Here is an 18,315-nt window from a genome sequence, read left to right as displayed (position 1 = left end):
GATTAGATTCTGTTAAAAGCTTAACTTCTTTATATTCATCATTTGCCTTTCACTCAAGCAGCTGCTTCCCTGTACTGATGCAGGTTATTGTGAGTTTTGCCTTCAGCACTTAACATATTTGTTCTGTTATGTATTTACAGTTTGGACATGAACGTTCTGGCCTCTTTGGAGTTCTCTCAGTTGGTCCGTGTTTCTTTAAAATTCTAATATTTCACAAGAGCGAGAGCTAAAATGCTGCCAACTGCAATTCAGTCGTACCACTTTCGTTGTACTGCTACAAACTGTGATTACTTCAGAGCTAAACCTCTTTTCAGTTTATTTTATTTATACGTTTGAGCATGAGACTGTCCGTCAATGTACGAGCAGCTGTTTCAACATTAAAAGAAAACATATGTTGTGTGATGATTCTGTGTTTGGACTCATTTCTCCAACAGAAGTGAAGGAACTAAAAGGTTTTTGCAGCAAATACGTTTTCTTCTAACAACAAGTGTTACTAATAACGTAAACAGTGACTGTTACAGTCCTGTTCACGTGCTCCAGTGAACCATAATGACAGTTTACTTAAAAAAGATCAGATGCCTGAAACTGAGGAAGCTACAAGGAAATCACTGTGACATAAAATGATGAAAATGATTCCTGCCAAAAAAAAAGAATAGTGCAAACCATCTTCCTATTTGTATTCCTGGCATAAATGGACTTGAATAAGTGCTAACTATTTGAAATGCTTAGGATTAATCTCAATACAAACATTGATACAGTGGAAGTAGCCTTCAGACTTCAGTTTTTGTGCCAAATGGAGAATTAAAGTCCTTAATCTTCCTTAACTGGTTTTAAATCTTTAACGATGTACAACAGGTTAGGGCTATAGGCTGTTTACGGTGAGTTGTGACGTGTCATTGCCTTAAGCCAAAAAGTTAAGCACGTGGTCGAGCCGGACATTTTTCATTTCACTGCTTTCGACTGAAATCCAGAGGGCAACATATAGAAAGAGAAAGTGAAGAGAAGATGTGTGTGTGTGTGTGTGTGTGTGTGTGTGTGTGTGTGTGTGCGTGTGTGTGTGTGTGTGCGTGCGTGCGTGCGTGCGTGCGTGCGTGCGTGTGTGTGTGTGAGTGTGTGTACGTGTATGTGTGTGTGTGTGTGTTTGTGTGTGTGTGAGTCTACCTTTATGTCTATATTTGTGAGGACATGTTGGGAAACGTGGTTATATCACACCATTAATGTTAGATAATTTTCTCATGTTTTTTTTAATATTGTTATTTTGTCAGTGATTCATTCCTTGAATTTGTTGTGTGACACATCTATTGCACTTCAGTTTGTCCTGGGAGAGGGATCCTTCACTTGTGACTCTCTCTGAGGTTTTTCCCCTGTTCTTTGAGTTTTTCTCAACCTAACTGAGGGTTAAGAACAGAGGATGTCGCACCATGTACAGATTATTAAGCTCACAGGCTATACACTGATTGATTGATTGACAGTTTTACGGTTCAGGCTTTGTTTTAAGGTATCAGGTTAAAATTAGGTTTACATTAGAGTGTCCATACCAAGATGCAAGTACGTGTGTGTGGTCCAGGTATAACTCGTGTTGTGGGGACCTAAATCTGTTCAACACACTCACATTATGGGGACTCCACTTTCTTATAGGAACAAAAAGCCCCGTATAGAAAAAGTTAAATAAAGTCGGTAGGCTTAGATTATGCTTAGGTTCAGGTTAGGTTCATGCTATAGTTAAGGTGAGGGTTAGTAATTATAAAGTAAGTATCCAGCAAATGACTGTAAGGCATGGTCCTATGAAGTCACGTGTGTGTGTGTGTGTGTGTGTGTGTGTGTGTGTGTGTGTGTGTGTGTGTGTGTGTGTGTGGGTGGGTGTGGGTGTGGGTGTGGGGGGAGAGAGAGGAGGGGTGTGTGGGGGGGAATCCTCCCACAGCCACCGCCCCCCCTCCGTGCGTAAAGAGGCCGGCCTCCACCCAGGACGCAGCTGCTGCTCACCTGAAGCGACGCAGCGCAGACAGACAGACGCGCGGCCGACAGGTACTCACAGGAGCCGGAAGAACAAGGACTGGGTGGACTAGTCCTCATGGTGTCCCCCCCCCGAGAGTCCCTCCAGCTGCTTCTTCCATTTCTTCACTGCGACACTTTCTGCTTTTAAACGCGCTTTTCTTTTATAATTAATGAAAGCGAATGGACGCTGTAGGAGGAACCATGAGCGAGCAGGGGAGGAAGAAGCTGATCTTGATCGTGGTGGATATTCTGTGCGTGACTGTGGGTGAGTTGTGTTCTACTGACAACATGGCTGATCCACAGCTCATCTCATGCGCGTCCATCAGGATTTAGATTGAGATAAAAACCCCAGTTTGTGTTGGGAAGTTTGCGCAGCGACGCGCGGGATTGCCCAACACTGACACTGATTTATAGATATATCACACACATGTTGCCTCATGGAGCTTTGTGCAAGAGCAGGAGAGGGTGCTAACTTCATGTTTGGATAACCATGATCAGCTTTCAAAACTTGCACAATACGCAGACAGTCATTTTATACTCAGAAGCACAACTGAACTCTGCAAGTCATCATTTGTCTCTATCTTGTTCAAATAGGCCAAACACAGTGTTGGAGCAATAACACTGCTGGATCCTTGTGTTTGTGAATTTTCCATAAAATCATTCAGGTTGAGGTACAACACAGCATCTTATCTCAGTATCAGGCTTTACAGAGTTGGTGATGCACACACAGTCTGATTTCCGGCTGCTCATTGGATTGAGTTGTGTTCGGTTGTGTGTTCTGCATCTCTACTTGTCTCTGATGATGAATTATTTCCAGTCTCTGTGAATGCTTCCATGCTTGTTTGCACATTTTTCCCTCCTGCACCTCGTGGCCCCCTTTTTTAAAAAAAAACCTGGGGTCAGGAGGAAGAGCAAAGATCATCCACCATGAATCTCTCTCTGTGACAGTAAAAATCCTGTTTTGCAAAGTGTGAGTGTGAGTGTGAGTGTGAGTGTGTGAGTGTGAGTGTGTGAGTGTGAGTGTGTGTGTGTGTGTGTGTGTGTGTGTCAGAGGGTGGGCTCTTTGGTGGTGCATGTTATATATGCGATGAGTACTATACAGGGAACAAACATGGTTGTTGCGACCTGCTCTCCTTTCTGAAGTTGACACCAAGTCATTAACAGAGCTGACATCTTCCAGCTTCTACTTTATGTCCCAGCCGCTCACAGCACGAGACTTATGAAGAAAAAAAAAAAGGGAGATTGACGGCAAAGTCAATTTCTTCTTTTAAGTTTCCCTGTAGATGTTTTTCTTAGGTGTGAATTATGAGGTCAAAAGTAGAACTTGCGGAATGCTTGTGAAGTGTGTGTTTGTGTGTCTTTCTATAGTTTGAGGGCCAATTTTGGTTCTCGCTGATTGATGTTCCGAGGGTATTTTGGTGTGTGTGTGTGTGTGTGTGTGTGTGTGTGTGTGTGTGTGTGTGTGTGTGTGTGTGTGTGTGTGTGTGTGTGTGTGTGTGTGTGTGTGTGTGTGTGTGTGTGTGTGTGTGTGTGTGTGTGTGTGTGTGTGTGTGTGTGTGTGTGTGTGTGTGTGTGTGTGAGGGATAAGGTTTCGGTTAGGCTGTCCACAATCAATGGAAGTCAATACTAAGTCCTAACAAGTACAGCTGCGCAAACCTGTGTGTGTGTGTCCACTAATTTTGGTCACCCTTTTGGGACCTTCTCCAGGACTGACCTTGTCAGGACCAGTGGACCTCATGGGGACCAAACCTCTGGTCCTAATGAGGCTAAACATCAGTTCTGAGCTCCTGGTTAAAGTTAGGGGTAAGATGTAAACTGTGGTTAGGTTCAGGTTGGATATAATTTTGTCACATTTTGGTTGTAAAAGTCCTAACAATGATAGTTGTGCAAACCTGTGTGTGTTTCCAGTTGTGGACCCATCTGGTCACTGACAGGAATGATAATGACCGTTCTCCTGTTCACCTCCCTCCTCACTCCACATAAACTCAGGTGTGTGTGTGTGTGTGTGTGTGTGTGTGTGTGTGTGTGTGTGTGTGTGTGTGTGTGTGTGTGTGTGTGTGTGTGTGTGTGTGTGTGTGTGTGTGTGTGTGTGTGTGTGTGTGTGTGTGTGTGTGTGTGTGTGTGTGTGTGTGTGTGTGTGTGTGTGTGTGTGTGCAACTGACGAGGAGTCCACCATCTGCCCCCCCTCACTTTTCTTTAAAGCTTGTATAAACTCATTTCTTGCTTAACAACCCTGAAGGAAACGATAATGATTTCTTAAACGTGGTGACGAACTGATTCTATTTAAAAATGAGTTAAGTTGCAGACGGCAGAGTCGATGACATCCTGGGACTAAAGTAATGAAAGCAATCATGCAGAAAGAACATTAGAGTTAAGTCCAGTAAATCCCACTGTTGTGAAATCAAGTCAGGGATGTGGTGTCATTTTTCCTGCTGTGATTAATGACGAGTAGTTTACAAAGTATTCAGCTGACTAAGCGTGAAGTTCATCTCAGTCAGATGGGTGTGAAAGTCAGTCATACATGTTTTCAAAATTGAAAATATTTTTTATATAATTTGAGGTTTTGTGCCCTGACTCATGTTGTGTGAGTCAGTGCAGCTCAGAGGTAAAGTAGGTGGTGATTTTAGTTTTTTACACACTCTGTCTATAGATAGATTTTACTAGATGAAAACCCATCTGAATCGACAAACTTCAATAGTTTGAAACCAATACAAGTAAATAGAATTATGTAACGTTAGGATGTGATCTGTGCTCAACACTAACAGATACATTATAATGATGTGAATCTAATGATCAAACCACAGCCGCAAAGATCAGTTGAATAGTTCAGCAAAATTAAATGAATCTGCCACCGTTTTGTCAAGTGTTTGATAACAAATGTCAAATATTTGATGGTTTCAGCTTCTTAAAATCGTCCCATTTCACCTTTTTTTCCTGCCGTTCATAAACTGAGACTATTATTTAACTAATTAAGAAATCAAACTGCTATAGTCATTAAACATCATAAAGTCAACAATCACAGAAAATAAGATGTTTTCGACAAATCAAATATGAAATTTCTTTTGTCCAATTATCAATCAAAGCATCAAATCTTCATGTCTGACAATCTCAAATTGTAACTTGATCAAGAAAAATGTAATAATTGAGGAGAGGTGGGTAGAAAAGAGGGGGAGAAAGTAATAAAATAATAAAATCCCCAAAAGTTTACCTTGCCTTCTATCAGACTATAGGAGCAGTAATCGCGTGTGTGTACTTGTACTTATGCCTTTTGTGAAGACAGTTTTAAGCATAGACCTACAAAATGAGGACATTTTGACCGATCCTCACTTTTTCAATTGGCTTTTTGAGGGTTAAGACTTGGTTTTGAGATAGAATTAGGTTAGTCTTAGGGTTAGGCATTTAGTTTTGATGGTTAGGGTGGGGGGGCTAAGGAATTCATTACGCCAATAAGTTTCCTCACTAAGATAGATGTACAAACGTGTGAGTGTGTGTGATACGGTAGGAATGTGCTGAATGCTCAGATTGTAACAGATCTCTGAATCTGCTCAGTGTTTCATTTTTCCCTCTTCCTCTCTGCAGTCAAACCCCCATCCTGCCATTATTTGTTACCACTGCACAGTAGATACAACACAACTTCCTAGTGTGGTTTAGAAAACACACACACACACACACACACACACACTGCTGCACATGCAGGTTTGACACAGACACCACGACAGCAGGACGTGTGTTCTCACACTCTCAGGCTAAGGCTACATTTTGCATATCAGTAAAATGACCACAATTTTAATAATAAAGGGAACAGGCTGCTCTGTTCATCTTATAGTTTCACTTTTTCCTTGGTCCCTATCTTGTCCTTTTGACATGAAGTGTACCTGAACTCTGTCGAGAACATATAATAAATCTCTTGATGTTTTCAAAAGGCAAAAACAACTTGAAGGGTAAAAACTGGTCTTGTTTCCTTTTTAAAAGAATAGTTTTATGTTTTGGAAATACGCTAAGATGAAAAGATTGATGTGTCTCTGTTTTGTACCTTTGGACAGAACCAAGGCATAGACTATATAAATATCATAAACTGTATATAAAGATAGACGATAAGAAAGCTCCAGTAAAGTGAAGCCAAAACATCTTGATCGCCTCCTGGTGGCTGACTGCAGTGCATAACATTTTTCTGAAGTGTTCAGATGAAACATGATTGACAGCTGAGACTGGCTCGCTTAGAATGTGTCTATCGATGGGACCTTAGCATAGTGGCTACACACCACGATCACTACTTCAAATACTCTGGCTCCAAATGACGTCACAAGTGCATGATGGCAGCATCCGTATCCCCTTTAGTCTGTAGCCTCGAGAACGAGGTGAATAAACCTCTTTCCCAACATGTCAAACTATTTTGTTTATAAAAAAAAAACCCTTCTGTTTCCTGTTTGAGTTTAAATCCTCACGATGAAACCGTCTGAACTCAACTCTGAAATGTTCTCAGTCATAAAGTTTGGACATAAAGAGACACTGAAGAGCTGAAGTCCTCCTGGCTGCCTGTCAGAGAGACTGAGCCCAGCTGTACACACACACACACACACACACACACACACACACACACACACACACACACACACACACACACTGGGATCATAGTTTAACCATCGCAGTTCTCTTACGACTCTGATGCCTCTGTTTGTTTGTGTTCTATTTATCGAATCCAGAGTCAAAAGGACATTTATGAAATTGCAGCTTCACACAAATAAGATTTACAGTTGAAGCTTTTGGTTTGTGGGATTCATTATCTGAACTCTTTCCCTTCAGCAGTTATAATGTATTATATTATATAACAATCAAACAACGTTGCAGTCACATCAGTCCAAGCTTCAGGCCTTTTTAAAGAATTTCCAAAAACAACTAGACCTATGTTGGATACTGTATTTTGTTGACTTGTGTACTTCCATTATCCAAAATGTCTCCAACAATGTTCAAACCCAGAGAAATCCCCAATTGTATTCAAGGTACAACTTTCAGGGCAAATGACGTAAGACGAAGGAAAAACACTGTGAGCCTGTCATTTCTGGGATCAAGATTATTCTTTTCCGTTTGCTGCGTAACATGAATAAAACTTTATTACATTACCTCATCTGTGATTTGTTCCTGAGTCGCATCTGGTAGATTTTCATTGGCAATGGCGGTGAAGACAACAACTCCCATGATCCCATGCTGCTTCACGACATCATCAAACTAGGTCTTTTTGTTGTTATGATTGAGAGACCCCTAGAGACGGAAGCTGCATATTGTACATTTAAGCATGAAAAGCTATTTCGGTTTAAATACTTTTTTATTTTTATTTTTTATAATAAAAAAATGTTCGACACCAATATTAAGCATTTTAAAGCAACATTGTAGTTTAATGTATCACATGTTTGCCTCAGACAGGATGTTGGTGTTGATTTAGTTTTCTGTCAGTCAACTTATCTCAGCTTTACATACACAAATGTTCAGTGGCACAAAGTCAAGGTGAAGATTGTCAGTGAGGATCAGCTGCTCGTGTGCACGTCCACTCTCACTTCTCATTACAAGCTTATGATTTGACTGAAGAGTCACAGAAACTCTTCAGATGTGAAACAGAGACAGCTGTTGTTGTTTATCTCCGCAGCAACATTTCACTGAGGGGAAGCTGCTCCTTCAACTGTTTTATTGAGACGCGCGCGCGCACACGCACACACACACACACACACAGTCTGCTTTTGCCAAGTGTTTGTCAAAGTCAAGTAGACAGTGTTGACTTGTGCTCCTTGACATTCCTGTGTGAAAATGAGATGTGTGTGTTTGTGAGAGAGTGATGGTTTCAGAGCGTGTTTTCAGCACTGTGGTGGTTGTTTGGAAGAGGAAGTTAAATTATTACAAATTATTTCAGTTTTCTGTGTCTTAGATTAAAAGTCAGCGTCAGTTTTTCCCTCTCACTTTGCAGACGTCAGTAACAAAGACTGTTTATAAAGACTAACGATACCACATTTCCCAAAAGTGAAGCCAAAGTGTCTTCATCGCCCTCTGGTAGCTGGGTGCAGTATAGTTCAAGTGTGAGCGTCGTTAGCTGTCACCCTCAGTTAAAGATGACGTCCACTGTGGGACGCTGTGGCGGTTCGTCCCCAAACCAGAGGGTTGATGGTTTGAACCCCAGCACCTCCCGTCTTCAAGTGGAAATGTCTTTGGGAACGATAATGAACTCCACATTGTGCTGACGGTGTATAGCTGGTGTGATAGAAAAGGTGCTGCACAGAAGTGCTGTATTAATATGTGCAGGGATGAGTGAATCAAACTTGTAGTGTGAAGAGCTTTGAGTGGTTGATTAGACGGAACAATCAATACAATATCAATACAGTCCATTACAGAAACACGTACTGATCCTTATCAATACATAATCAGTTTGCTGATTATTTTATTCTCAATGCTCGTCACCCTTCATCGTCCATGAGAGGGAATTAAGGAAAGAGGCTGAAGACAAATGCTCCACTATGAACTGTGAGACCGTGTTAAATTAGCTGTTTAATATGTAATAATCTTTGTTAGATACTTTATTCAAAGATGATTAACTAGTAAGGATATGTTGTTTATGTATTTGTAAAATCCCCAAAAAGTTTATACCGAACATGAAAATCTTCACAGACTAATGTTTCTAAGTTAAATAAACTTGGAATTTAGTTTATTGAACTTAAAATAACAATTCCACATCTAAAAGCATTTCATTTAAATCAACTTGAGTTTTCATTGTACATGACTTTTTTTGAAGAAAAAAAAAAAAGGAAAGAATTCCTAATCACTCAGTCGTGCAGGACTTTCCCAGGAAAACCCCCCGGCCTCACAGGAAGTAAAGCACTTTCTTTGTAGATGAACCCTTCCAAATAAAAGATGAGCGATGATGGCTATTGTGCTGAAAACAAAAGCTGCGTCAACAAAATGCATAAAGACGTCACATGTGGCCTTAAACAGGCGATTTCTCTGTATCGCAGGATGGAACAAACGCAGCATTGAAAGGCTAATGTCTAAAATAAGATTCCAAAACAAACAAAAAGAAAAATCCTCAAGTTAAATATTGGCTTTATCTGAACACCTCAGTGTGATGTGGTGAACCAGTCACGGATCCCCGTCAGCCAACAAACTGCGAGGTCCCGCGGCCGACCCACAGACCTCACAGTCGTCTGCTGAGATTTGACGTGGGACAAATGTTCGTAAACAGAACTGTCGCCTGTACGAGGTTCTTCAGTGAACGTGTGGGAGTCACAGTGCGGCTCGGACTCTCGTCTTGAGAGCTGAAAAACAGGAACGCTTGCCGCTTCCCGATGGGTCACGGGTCAAGGGGAAGTTTTACTTGTGTCTGATCCCAGATTCCACCGTGTTTATTTTCTCAAAGAGAAATCAGGGCTGCGCTCTTTCCAGTGGAGATTGTGAAAGCGTAAAACAATACTTTCCCTTCTTCCTTCTTTTTTTTTTATTATCTCTCCTGCGGACTGAAGGCAGAAACTCAGCAGAAACTCGTGTGTGTGTTTGTCTCTTTTATAAAGAGAGATTAGAGCAGCTTCTACATTGAGGGCAGATGCTAGAGTACAAGTTACTTGTAAAATGTCAGATTAGAATAAAAAATACATTTTTATTACAAGCAAATATCCTCCAGTAAATGTTATTAATAGTAAAATAACTAATAGGAGTTGAAATATACCTGAGAAAAGTAAAAGTATTGATGGTGAAGAAGACAGAAAAGAATTATGGACGGATCTTGAGGCTGGAAGAAAACACAGGAAGGAAAATGTCACTGAGGAAGCAATAAAGAAAACGACAAAAATAAATAAAGTGAGAATATTCTATAATAATGAGGGGGAAACAAAGATGTTTTTTAAGAGTTCCTAACAGACTTTTACTACTTAAGTGGTAGTAAATTCACAACCTGCAAATCAACAAGGCACTGAGAGTCATTAGCCCAAACCAAAATTGATTGTACAATGACCTCAGTTACGTTACAAGTTGACCTGAGCCACATGACCTCCACTCACCAGTTTACCGTGGGAGTGGAATCCATCTTTTCGTTTCACTCTCAGAAAGGAAGCGAATAAGCTAATTTCAAAACTGTTGATCTGTTGAATTTAGTAAATTACTTCCCACTGCTGCATCTCGGAACCCATTTTTTGATCATAGGCATTTTCTTTTGATATTCAATCTCTTTTCAACCTCTGAAACAGTTTTGGTTTTGGGCCATCGTGATGCGGACGTGTCAGCCGACTACCAGCGACGTGTTTCAGGAGCTTCAGGAGCTTGTGTTTTCTGCGAAGGAGAGGAGCTCCCCTTACTGTGAACTTTGGGCTTTCTAACTTTGCAGAACTTTTACAAACATTCAAAACCTACATAAGACACTAGAATGCTGCGGCTGAGACATCACACACAAGCGCATTAACGTAAAACACGAATGCAAAAACCACACATCAGAAATACAACCACAACGGAAGTGTCGCTCACTTCCCCTGTGGTTGTTTTTCTTTGTGTGGCTCTTTTAGTTTAGCATTCGTGTTTTCCGTGAATGCGCTTGTGTGTGACGTCTCTGCCATTGTTTCTGAGGAAAGGAAAAACTAAAAAAAGCTTAATATGTGTATAAAAAGGAGAAAGGACCAGTTATTGAATTGGGGAATGAAGCCGGTGTGTGACACAGCCTGTGGGAGGGGGGGGGGGGCAGCAGCCCCACCAGGACAGACCTATAAAAACATACCAGGTCTTCTGGAATAATAGAGCAGATAAAAACAGCCCGTCCTGCTCAGATAATAGGAACTCACTGTGGGGGTGGAGGGGCATCGACTTCGCTGGGCCTGATCCTCACTGAGTCTGTTGTTCGATAAGGTGTGTGTGTGTGTGTGTGTGTGTGTGTGTGTGTGTGTGTGTGTGTGTGTGTGTGTGTGTGTGTGTGTGTGTGTGTGTGTGTGTGTGTGTGTGTGTGTGTGTGTGTGTGTGTGTGTGTGTGTGTGTGTGTGTGTGTGTGTGTGTGTGTGTGTGTGTGTCACTGCCCAACTCTGTCCACTCCACCCTGGCAGCGTGGAGCCTCCAGAGACCTGTGGAACAAGCAGGCTCTTATCTCGGTGTTATCCTTGCACCCTGCAGAGTAAACAATGGCCACAGTTCAAAGTGGAGCTGTGAGCACGCTCGACCTGCTGGAATAATGAACTCTGAGAGGGAGGGGCCTCCTGTTCTAAAGAAAATAAACTGCTCGTCATCAACGATCATTAGTGGCACTTGTTCCGAGATGGTGACAAATATCACATCCGGTGTTTGGAGGCTATTCAAATTGTCCTCGGGGCATCTTGCTGCATTCTTCTCATGTTAATCACAGAACATATCTATGTTGACATGAGCAGGTCATATTCTCTAGAGCTGCTCTCAGTCCAGAACCACCTAAAACTAAAAACCTAAATAATAAAATGAATGATTAAAAAATGTAACAAACTCTCCAGTATTTGCTGCAAGGTTTTTGAATTACATTCAGCAAATTAGGCGGCAGTTTGCCTTTAACTTTGCATGTAACCAGAGAGCAACACACCAGGAAGTACACACATCAATATAATATTCTATACGACCAGTTAAGGTCAAATGAGTTAAGTTTTCATCCCTGTCTGTTAGCTTGTTTATCTGTCAGCAGCATTATGTATGAACTAGTATATTGATCTCTCCAAAATACGGGTTGAAGGATGGAACATGGGCCAAGAAAGAACTGCAGGATTTTTGTGGAGATCCGGATCATGTTTTTGACATTTTCAGAATAATCATAGATCTTGATATTTTATTTGAATGTACATTTAGGGGACTGATATCTATGAGTTTGTGAAATTTGGTGCAGTTTGATTGAATCTAAGGTGAGTTACATGAAGTATGAACTCTGCTGAGGTGACGTTAAAATTTGTTTAATGTACTTTATGGTTTTTTATGTAGCAGGAAGTGGAGAAGAGGAAATGCTGGGTATAAATGGTCACACCTGCTCCTGACAGACTGCCTGTGTGTGTGTGTGTGTGTGTGTGTGTGTGTGACCTCAGACTGAATTCCCACTCTTCGCCACATGCACGCATGACATCACGGGGGAATTACCGTCACTAAATTACCTGTCCGGGACGTATCCTTGTGCGGTTTCATTCAGTCAGAGTGACGGTCACACACTCTGGAGGAAGGAAGCAATCTGTTATTGTTGAGCCGCTCTTATGGCATCACCCAGTAAATATACGGCGCCTGCTTACAAAAACAAACTCCGTCCATCGCTCGCTCTTATTGGCTCCGGCAGCTTCAGCGAAGTGCAGTGAAAACAGGAAAACTATTTAAAGGTTGTAGTGTAGAAAGTTCCTGACATCACTCTTGTCGATTGGACTATTGTCCTGCTCAGATTTAAGAGACGGGTTTATGTGCGTCTGTGTGTGTGTGTGTCTGTCTGTGTGTACTTAGAGAAACTGTTAAACCCAATGTTTGGTGTCTGTCTTCACACACATACCAAATATTTCTCACTGCACGGACAATAAATATGAGTTTTAAAACCTTCTGTAGGATTTACAGCATGTTGTGTGTGTGTGTGTGTGTGTGTGTGTGTGTGTGTGTGTGTGTGTGTGTGTGTGTGTGTGTGTGTGTGTGTGTGTGTGTGTGTGTGTGTGTGTGTGTGTGTGTGTGTGTGTGTGTGTGTGTGTGTGTGTGTGTGTGTGTGTGTGTGTCCTGGTTCAATCCTCGGCTCCCAGGCTCTTCACTGTGCAAAAGGTGCCCCCGTGTCAAAGGTCATGGTTATCCTGTCCTGCCTGTTTCCATGGTGACGCGCGGTTCCTGCCGTGCAGAGGTGATGCCGCTGCCACTGAGCTCGACTGATGACAAATTCATTTACTTGGCAGAGTGGAGCCTCCTGCCCAAAGCCAACAGATTAGTCCGTCGCTGTGTTCTTAGCTGTTTCCTGAGCTGCACCTCATTGTGCTGAAGTTCATGTTTGACTTGTCGGCGCGGAACTGAAGGGTCTCGGCTGCTCTCGGGATGGGCCCCCGGCCAGGAGCATTTCACAGGACTTTAGGGGGGCACCGGGCGAAAGGGACCTGGGGGCCCGAACCCAAGAAAAACATGATACCAAACCACATTGTTCCCCAAACTCAGATCGGATGTCGTTGTATTTCGCATACACAAAAAAATGTTTTTCAAACAAACCTATAACACTACAAAGTTTCTATCAGAAAATTTGTGTCATGGGGCCTCGTTAGGGGCTTTCTGATCATGGTGTCGATCAAGTCTCCTGTACATAACCAATCAAAGGGCTTCTCACAAAATGATCCTTTCTGTGGACTAATCAGCTGTTCTTGGGGGGGCCCCCTCTCAGCTCAGGGCCCCACGCTTTGCCTATGCTGTTGCAGCGCCCCTTGTGGACAGCACAAAACAATACATTGTGGTTCCCAGAGGCGACAGTCAAATCCCTGTCTTCACTTCTCATCATCACTTTAAACAAACATTAGGGGCCTTTTCTTTTTTTTGGAGGGTCTCTGAAAAAACCTTGAGTTGTCCATGAGGTCAAAAACAACCCGACTAACAGCTGAAGCCTTAAAGGAATCTCTGCAGCTGGTTAACATCTGTGTTAATGAGCCTGCCATACGCACATCAAGGTGCACATCTGCATGGAGTCCAGGGAATGTCATTACAGGGGAAGGCATCGCTCTTAAAAACAAACATCACTGAGGTCTAAAGTTTGCCACAGAGCTCCTTAACACTGCTGGGGGAATGTTTTGTGGCCTGATGAAACTAAGGTTGAACTGTTTTGGGAAGAAAACGGCTGCGTAAAATTCATCTCTTCTCTCTGCAGCCGCTCTGCCCTCGGCCATCCTGACGCTGACGTTCAGCCCGTACCAGAGAGGAATCTACTGCGATGACGAGAGCATCAGCCGTCCGTACCGCAGAGACACCATTTCCCACGGGGCCATGGCTGCAGTCACCATCTCCTGCTCCATCATCATCGTGAGTCCATGATGATTTGGTTACACCCAAAGAAAAGCAAAACCATCAAAGCCACATTTCACCTCAAACTTCTCTGTATTTCCCTCTCAGATCACCACGGGAGAGGCGTACCTGGTGCACACCAAACGGCTCCACTCCAACTCCCAGTTCAACCAGTACCTGTCCGCTCTCTACAAGGTGGTGGGCACCTTCCTGTTCGGAGGAGCCGTCAGCCAATCCCTGACCGACCTGGCCAAGTTCACCATCGGCCGTCCCCGTCCAAACTTCCTGGCCGTGTGCGCCCCGGTCAGCTGTAACGGATACATGACGCACATCAACTGCACGGGAAACCCCCGCAACGTGACTGAATCCAGGTGCTTCACTCAAACACTCCACCACCACCATAGTTGTAGTGTCGGAGTAGATCTTGTCAGGTCATGAATTTTTACCTCTCGGATCAATTTTCTGAAATGACTTGACTGTACACGCTAAACGAAATGAACAGGTTTGGAAAAATGAATAAATAACGTAATTTCTGTCGCAGACCAACAGTCGATAATGACAGCATTTATTCACATTTAGGAACAACTCAAGACTTACTAATTGTTAATTATTAAATATGTTATTATCAATGTGGCTGAGTTTGGATCAGAAACATCCAACTCATACAGATTTATAAATATTGGCAGTTGACATATTTGGTTTAGATCTACTTGATTTTTTCATTATTTCTTGAGAAATTGACATAAATTTAAAAAATACCAAATTGTGGCAATGTTAAAGGAACGGGGGGGGGGATCAACTCCCCTTATCGAATCCACTCCAAAAGTTGATGGGTTCTTCTTTGGTCCTTACCCCAGCCTTCCACCAAGTTTCAAGAAAATCAGTTTAGTAGTTTTTGCGTAATCCTGCCAGCAATAGAAACACAACTGTGGTGGAGGTAAAAATCGTATTGATGCAGTTAAAATCATCATGTATTGGTATTAATGAAACTGCAGGTGGGTAATAAACTTCAGACTGATTCCTCCTCTTCTTCACTTCGTCATAATATTGATTTAAAAACATGTGAGTGTTAATTCTCTTCTCTGTTTCCATTGGTCTCCCTCAGGTTATCGTTCTACTCCGGCCACTCGTCCTTCGGGATCTACTGCATGCTCTTTCTGTCGGTGAGTGATGCCGTCATTGCCGTGAGACATTTGTTGGCTGTGAAACGTGTGTTTACCAAAAACACCCACAAGTGACTCCGAACAGGGGAAGGTGGTCATCGCGGACACGTGGCTCCGCTTCTAAAAACATCATTGTTGTAAAGCAACACACGGCACAATGGACGGAAGATGACAGAGTGGACGGTTTTAATCCTGCAATACTCTGCATATGTCTGCCGGAACACTGCAGATTCTCAAATTCTCACTTTGCATAGTTCGACACTAAAAGCACCAATGACAAGGTCGGAGATAAGAACTCATCAGATACGGATATTTGCTAGATAACAGTTTTACATCTTTGTTTATGTTTTGTTAAGTTTTTAAGCCAACGGCAGAGATTTAAGATTCATTTAAACTTTTAATATTTCAATAAATCCAACTTTGGTCATTTTTTATATGGCTTAAATCCTTTCCAGTTAGAAAGTATTTAGTTTGAATTTAAGGGTGTTAATTCATTAGATAAGTTTGGGGTCAGGATTTGGTCGTTCTTTCATTTTAGATGCATAAATGTAAAAACAAACCTTGTCGATTTTGTTCAATTATAATTTCCCGTGAAAATCAGACCTATCGTCTATATAGTGTATATAAGTTACAAATACAGAGGTTTTAAAATGGTTTATGGTGTGTGTGTGTGTGTGTGTGTGTGTGTGTGTGTGTGTGTGTGTGTGTGTGTGTGTGTGTGTGTGTGTGTGTGTGTGTGTGTGTGTGTGTGTGTGTGTGTGTGTGTGTGTGTGTGTGTGTGTGTGTGTGTGTGTGTGTAGCTCTATCTCCATGCCCGGATGCAGGGGAAGTGGACGCGACTGGTTCGACCGACCATCCAGTTCTTCCTGGTGGCGTTTGCTCTGTACGTGGGATACACGCGTGTTTCGGACCACAAACATCACTGGAGCGACGTGCTGGTGGGGCTGCTGCAGGGGGCGCTCATCGCTGTGCTCACTGTGAGTGTGACCTTGTGTTTTCTGTCATTTGTATAAAAAAGCTACGAGGAAAATGGCCGTAAGAAACCCCAAACTTAAAAAAGTTAAAACACATGGGTTTATTAATAAGAACGCAACCAATCTAAACGATTATGTCACTATTCAATAGCCAATTAACTTTTACTTCATTATCATAACCTAAAGCAAAAAAATTTGAGGCTGTGATTTGCAGTTCAACATGTTCGACAACACTGTAACTAAAGCATCAAATATTCTCACAGAGCTGAAATCAGACCTGACAATAACAATTTTTAATAATAGGTTTATTTCATAACTGCAATGCTCTTGGTTTGATTCTGGCGAGAAGCCTGACCTCAAAGTACAAATATTTGTATAAATCCATCTAAAAAAAAGAAAAGTGTTACGTTTGACAAAGATAGTGTTCATTACAGTACTGATGTGTTTATACTGTGTTGTTTTTACTTCACCATCATCTCTGAAGTTGACTTTTTATCATATTTCTTCACTCAGGTTCATTACGTCTCCGACTTCTTCAAGCAGCGACTTCCTCCCTGCACGCCGCCAGACACGACGGAGATCGAACACCTGGAGCGGAAGCCGAGCCCGCAGCCTCGCGACTCGCAGAACCACAACAACTACTCTGGTCCCGTATGAGCACGTGACTGAACTCTCACTGACCTGGGCCGACGTGCCCCAACAGCGGTCACCAAAAGTCGTGCGTTTTGAAAAAGAAAATAACCACAACACACTGCAGTAACCACTAACTGGATATTCAGACCAGACCTTCTCCACTCCGGAACCTCCCAACACTTTCAGATTGCTATAACCTGTCGGAATAGAAGCTCCATCGCCTGCGTGTCTGTCAGTTTGGGTGTGTGATCAGTCAAGACTGATTTATGGTGTTTTTGTGTAGATGTGAAGCGTGTTTGGTTTGTAAGCGTGCAATGATCATATATATATATATATATATACATAAATGTTTTTAGGATTTTTTTTACAGAAAATAAAGTTTCAGGTTTGTTGGGTGAGAATTTACGCCGTGAGTCTTGATGATAAATGGAGCAAAGACTACAACAAGATTTCAAAAGAAATGCCAACAAATCCATTTTTTCTGATGTGAAACCTTGGAGACTGAATGTTTTCTACTTTGTTACTTTATTTTACTTACACTGGAGCGAGTTTGTATCCACCTGTCCCTCCCTCGTGTCTTTATCTTTTAGAAGGTGTGCATGTGATAATGATGGACTGATCCAGCCATCACTTACACACACACACAGTGTAGTGCTGACATGCTTTTATTTGTGTGTAGAACTCGTCTAATGAACTGTAGCTTTTAAGAATGATATTATTACCACTACTTTACAGAGGAGTCACCGTGAAACTTTGTTCTGGATGTTTTTCTTCTTTTAAAGAAACAAAATGTTATTAAATGATTTGAAAACAACAACCGAGGACAAATGGAGAAGTTACTGGAGCGTATTCATCCCATAAACTCACTCTTTTGTCTGCTTTTACTTTCGGATACAAACTAAAAACACCTTCACGGACCTTTCCTCTATATCACGTGTAACCTATTGTGAACCTGCACATAATGTAATCGTATCTTTACTTCACCCTGATGTTTTTTATGTGTAACTTCTCCATAAACATAAGCCAGAACATCATCTGTGTGTGCTTATTTCAATCGTACGGGAAAGAAGGGAAATGTTAATGAGTGATTTGTGGTGATGGTGCATGAGAGTGAAAGTAACTTTTCACCAAGGTGTTCTCTCACTGTGGTCGGTGAAAACGATGCACAACAGAAACGCGGTGGCGTGTCGTTTCACGTCTGGACCTGCATGTTGGATTCCTCAGCAGGAGAGGAATGGAGCTGTTGAGCCACATCAGGCTGGTTTACAAAAAAAAAATAAAAAGCTGCACATTCTCATTTCCTTTTTCTTCGGCACAGGAATAATCCTCTATGGGGGGGATTTGTAATTCACAATGATGCCAAGACCTGCTTTTTAAACCTAAATCGTAAAAATATTTAGTTGCTTTGCTCAATGGCTATGATGTCATGCAGATAGTTTTAGTTTCATTCATCCAAGTTCAGCCACCCCCTCTTATCGACTGAGTGGAACAAATTGCTCACATCAATGACGAATCTGATGTCAATGACAGATTCTGCCTTTTTCCAGGATAAGTTTCCAGTTTTTCTGGATAACTCTGCCAAG

At 42.0% G+C, this 18,315-nt stretch overlaps 1 protein-coding gene across 1 annotated transcript; it reads left to right on the top strand.

Annotated features, from left to right (window-relative positions):
- The first annotated feature begins 1,959 nt into the window (after positions 1-1,959).
- Positions 1,960-17,766, top strand: LOC117755960 (phospholipid phosphatase 2-like). Its single transcript, XM_034576162.1, has 6 exons — positions 1,960-2,260; positions 13,829-13,980; positions 14,071-14,333; positions 15,068-15,125; positions 15,926-16,102; positions 16,613-17,766. The coding sequence occupies exons 1-6, from the start codon at positions 2,176-2,178 to the stop codon at positions 16,754-16,756; spliced, it is 879 nt and encodes a 292-aa protein (XP_034432053.1). The 5' UTR covers positions 1,960-2,175; the 3' UTR covers positions 16,757-17,766.
- Positions 17,767-18,315: the final 549 nt, after the last annotated feature.

This window comes from Hippoglossus hippoglossus, chromosome 22 (assembly GCF_009819705.1).
Source record: "Hippoglossus hippoglossus isolate fHipHip1 chromosome 22, fHipHip1.pri, whole genome shotgun sequence".
NCBI lineage: Eukaryota > Metazoa > Chordata > Actinopteri > Pleuronectiformes > Pleuronectidae > Hippoglossus > Hippoglossus hippoglossus.
The sequence above is the reverse complement of the archived record's forward strand: the minus strand, read 5'-3'. Positions and strand labels throughout refer to the sequence as shown.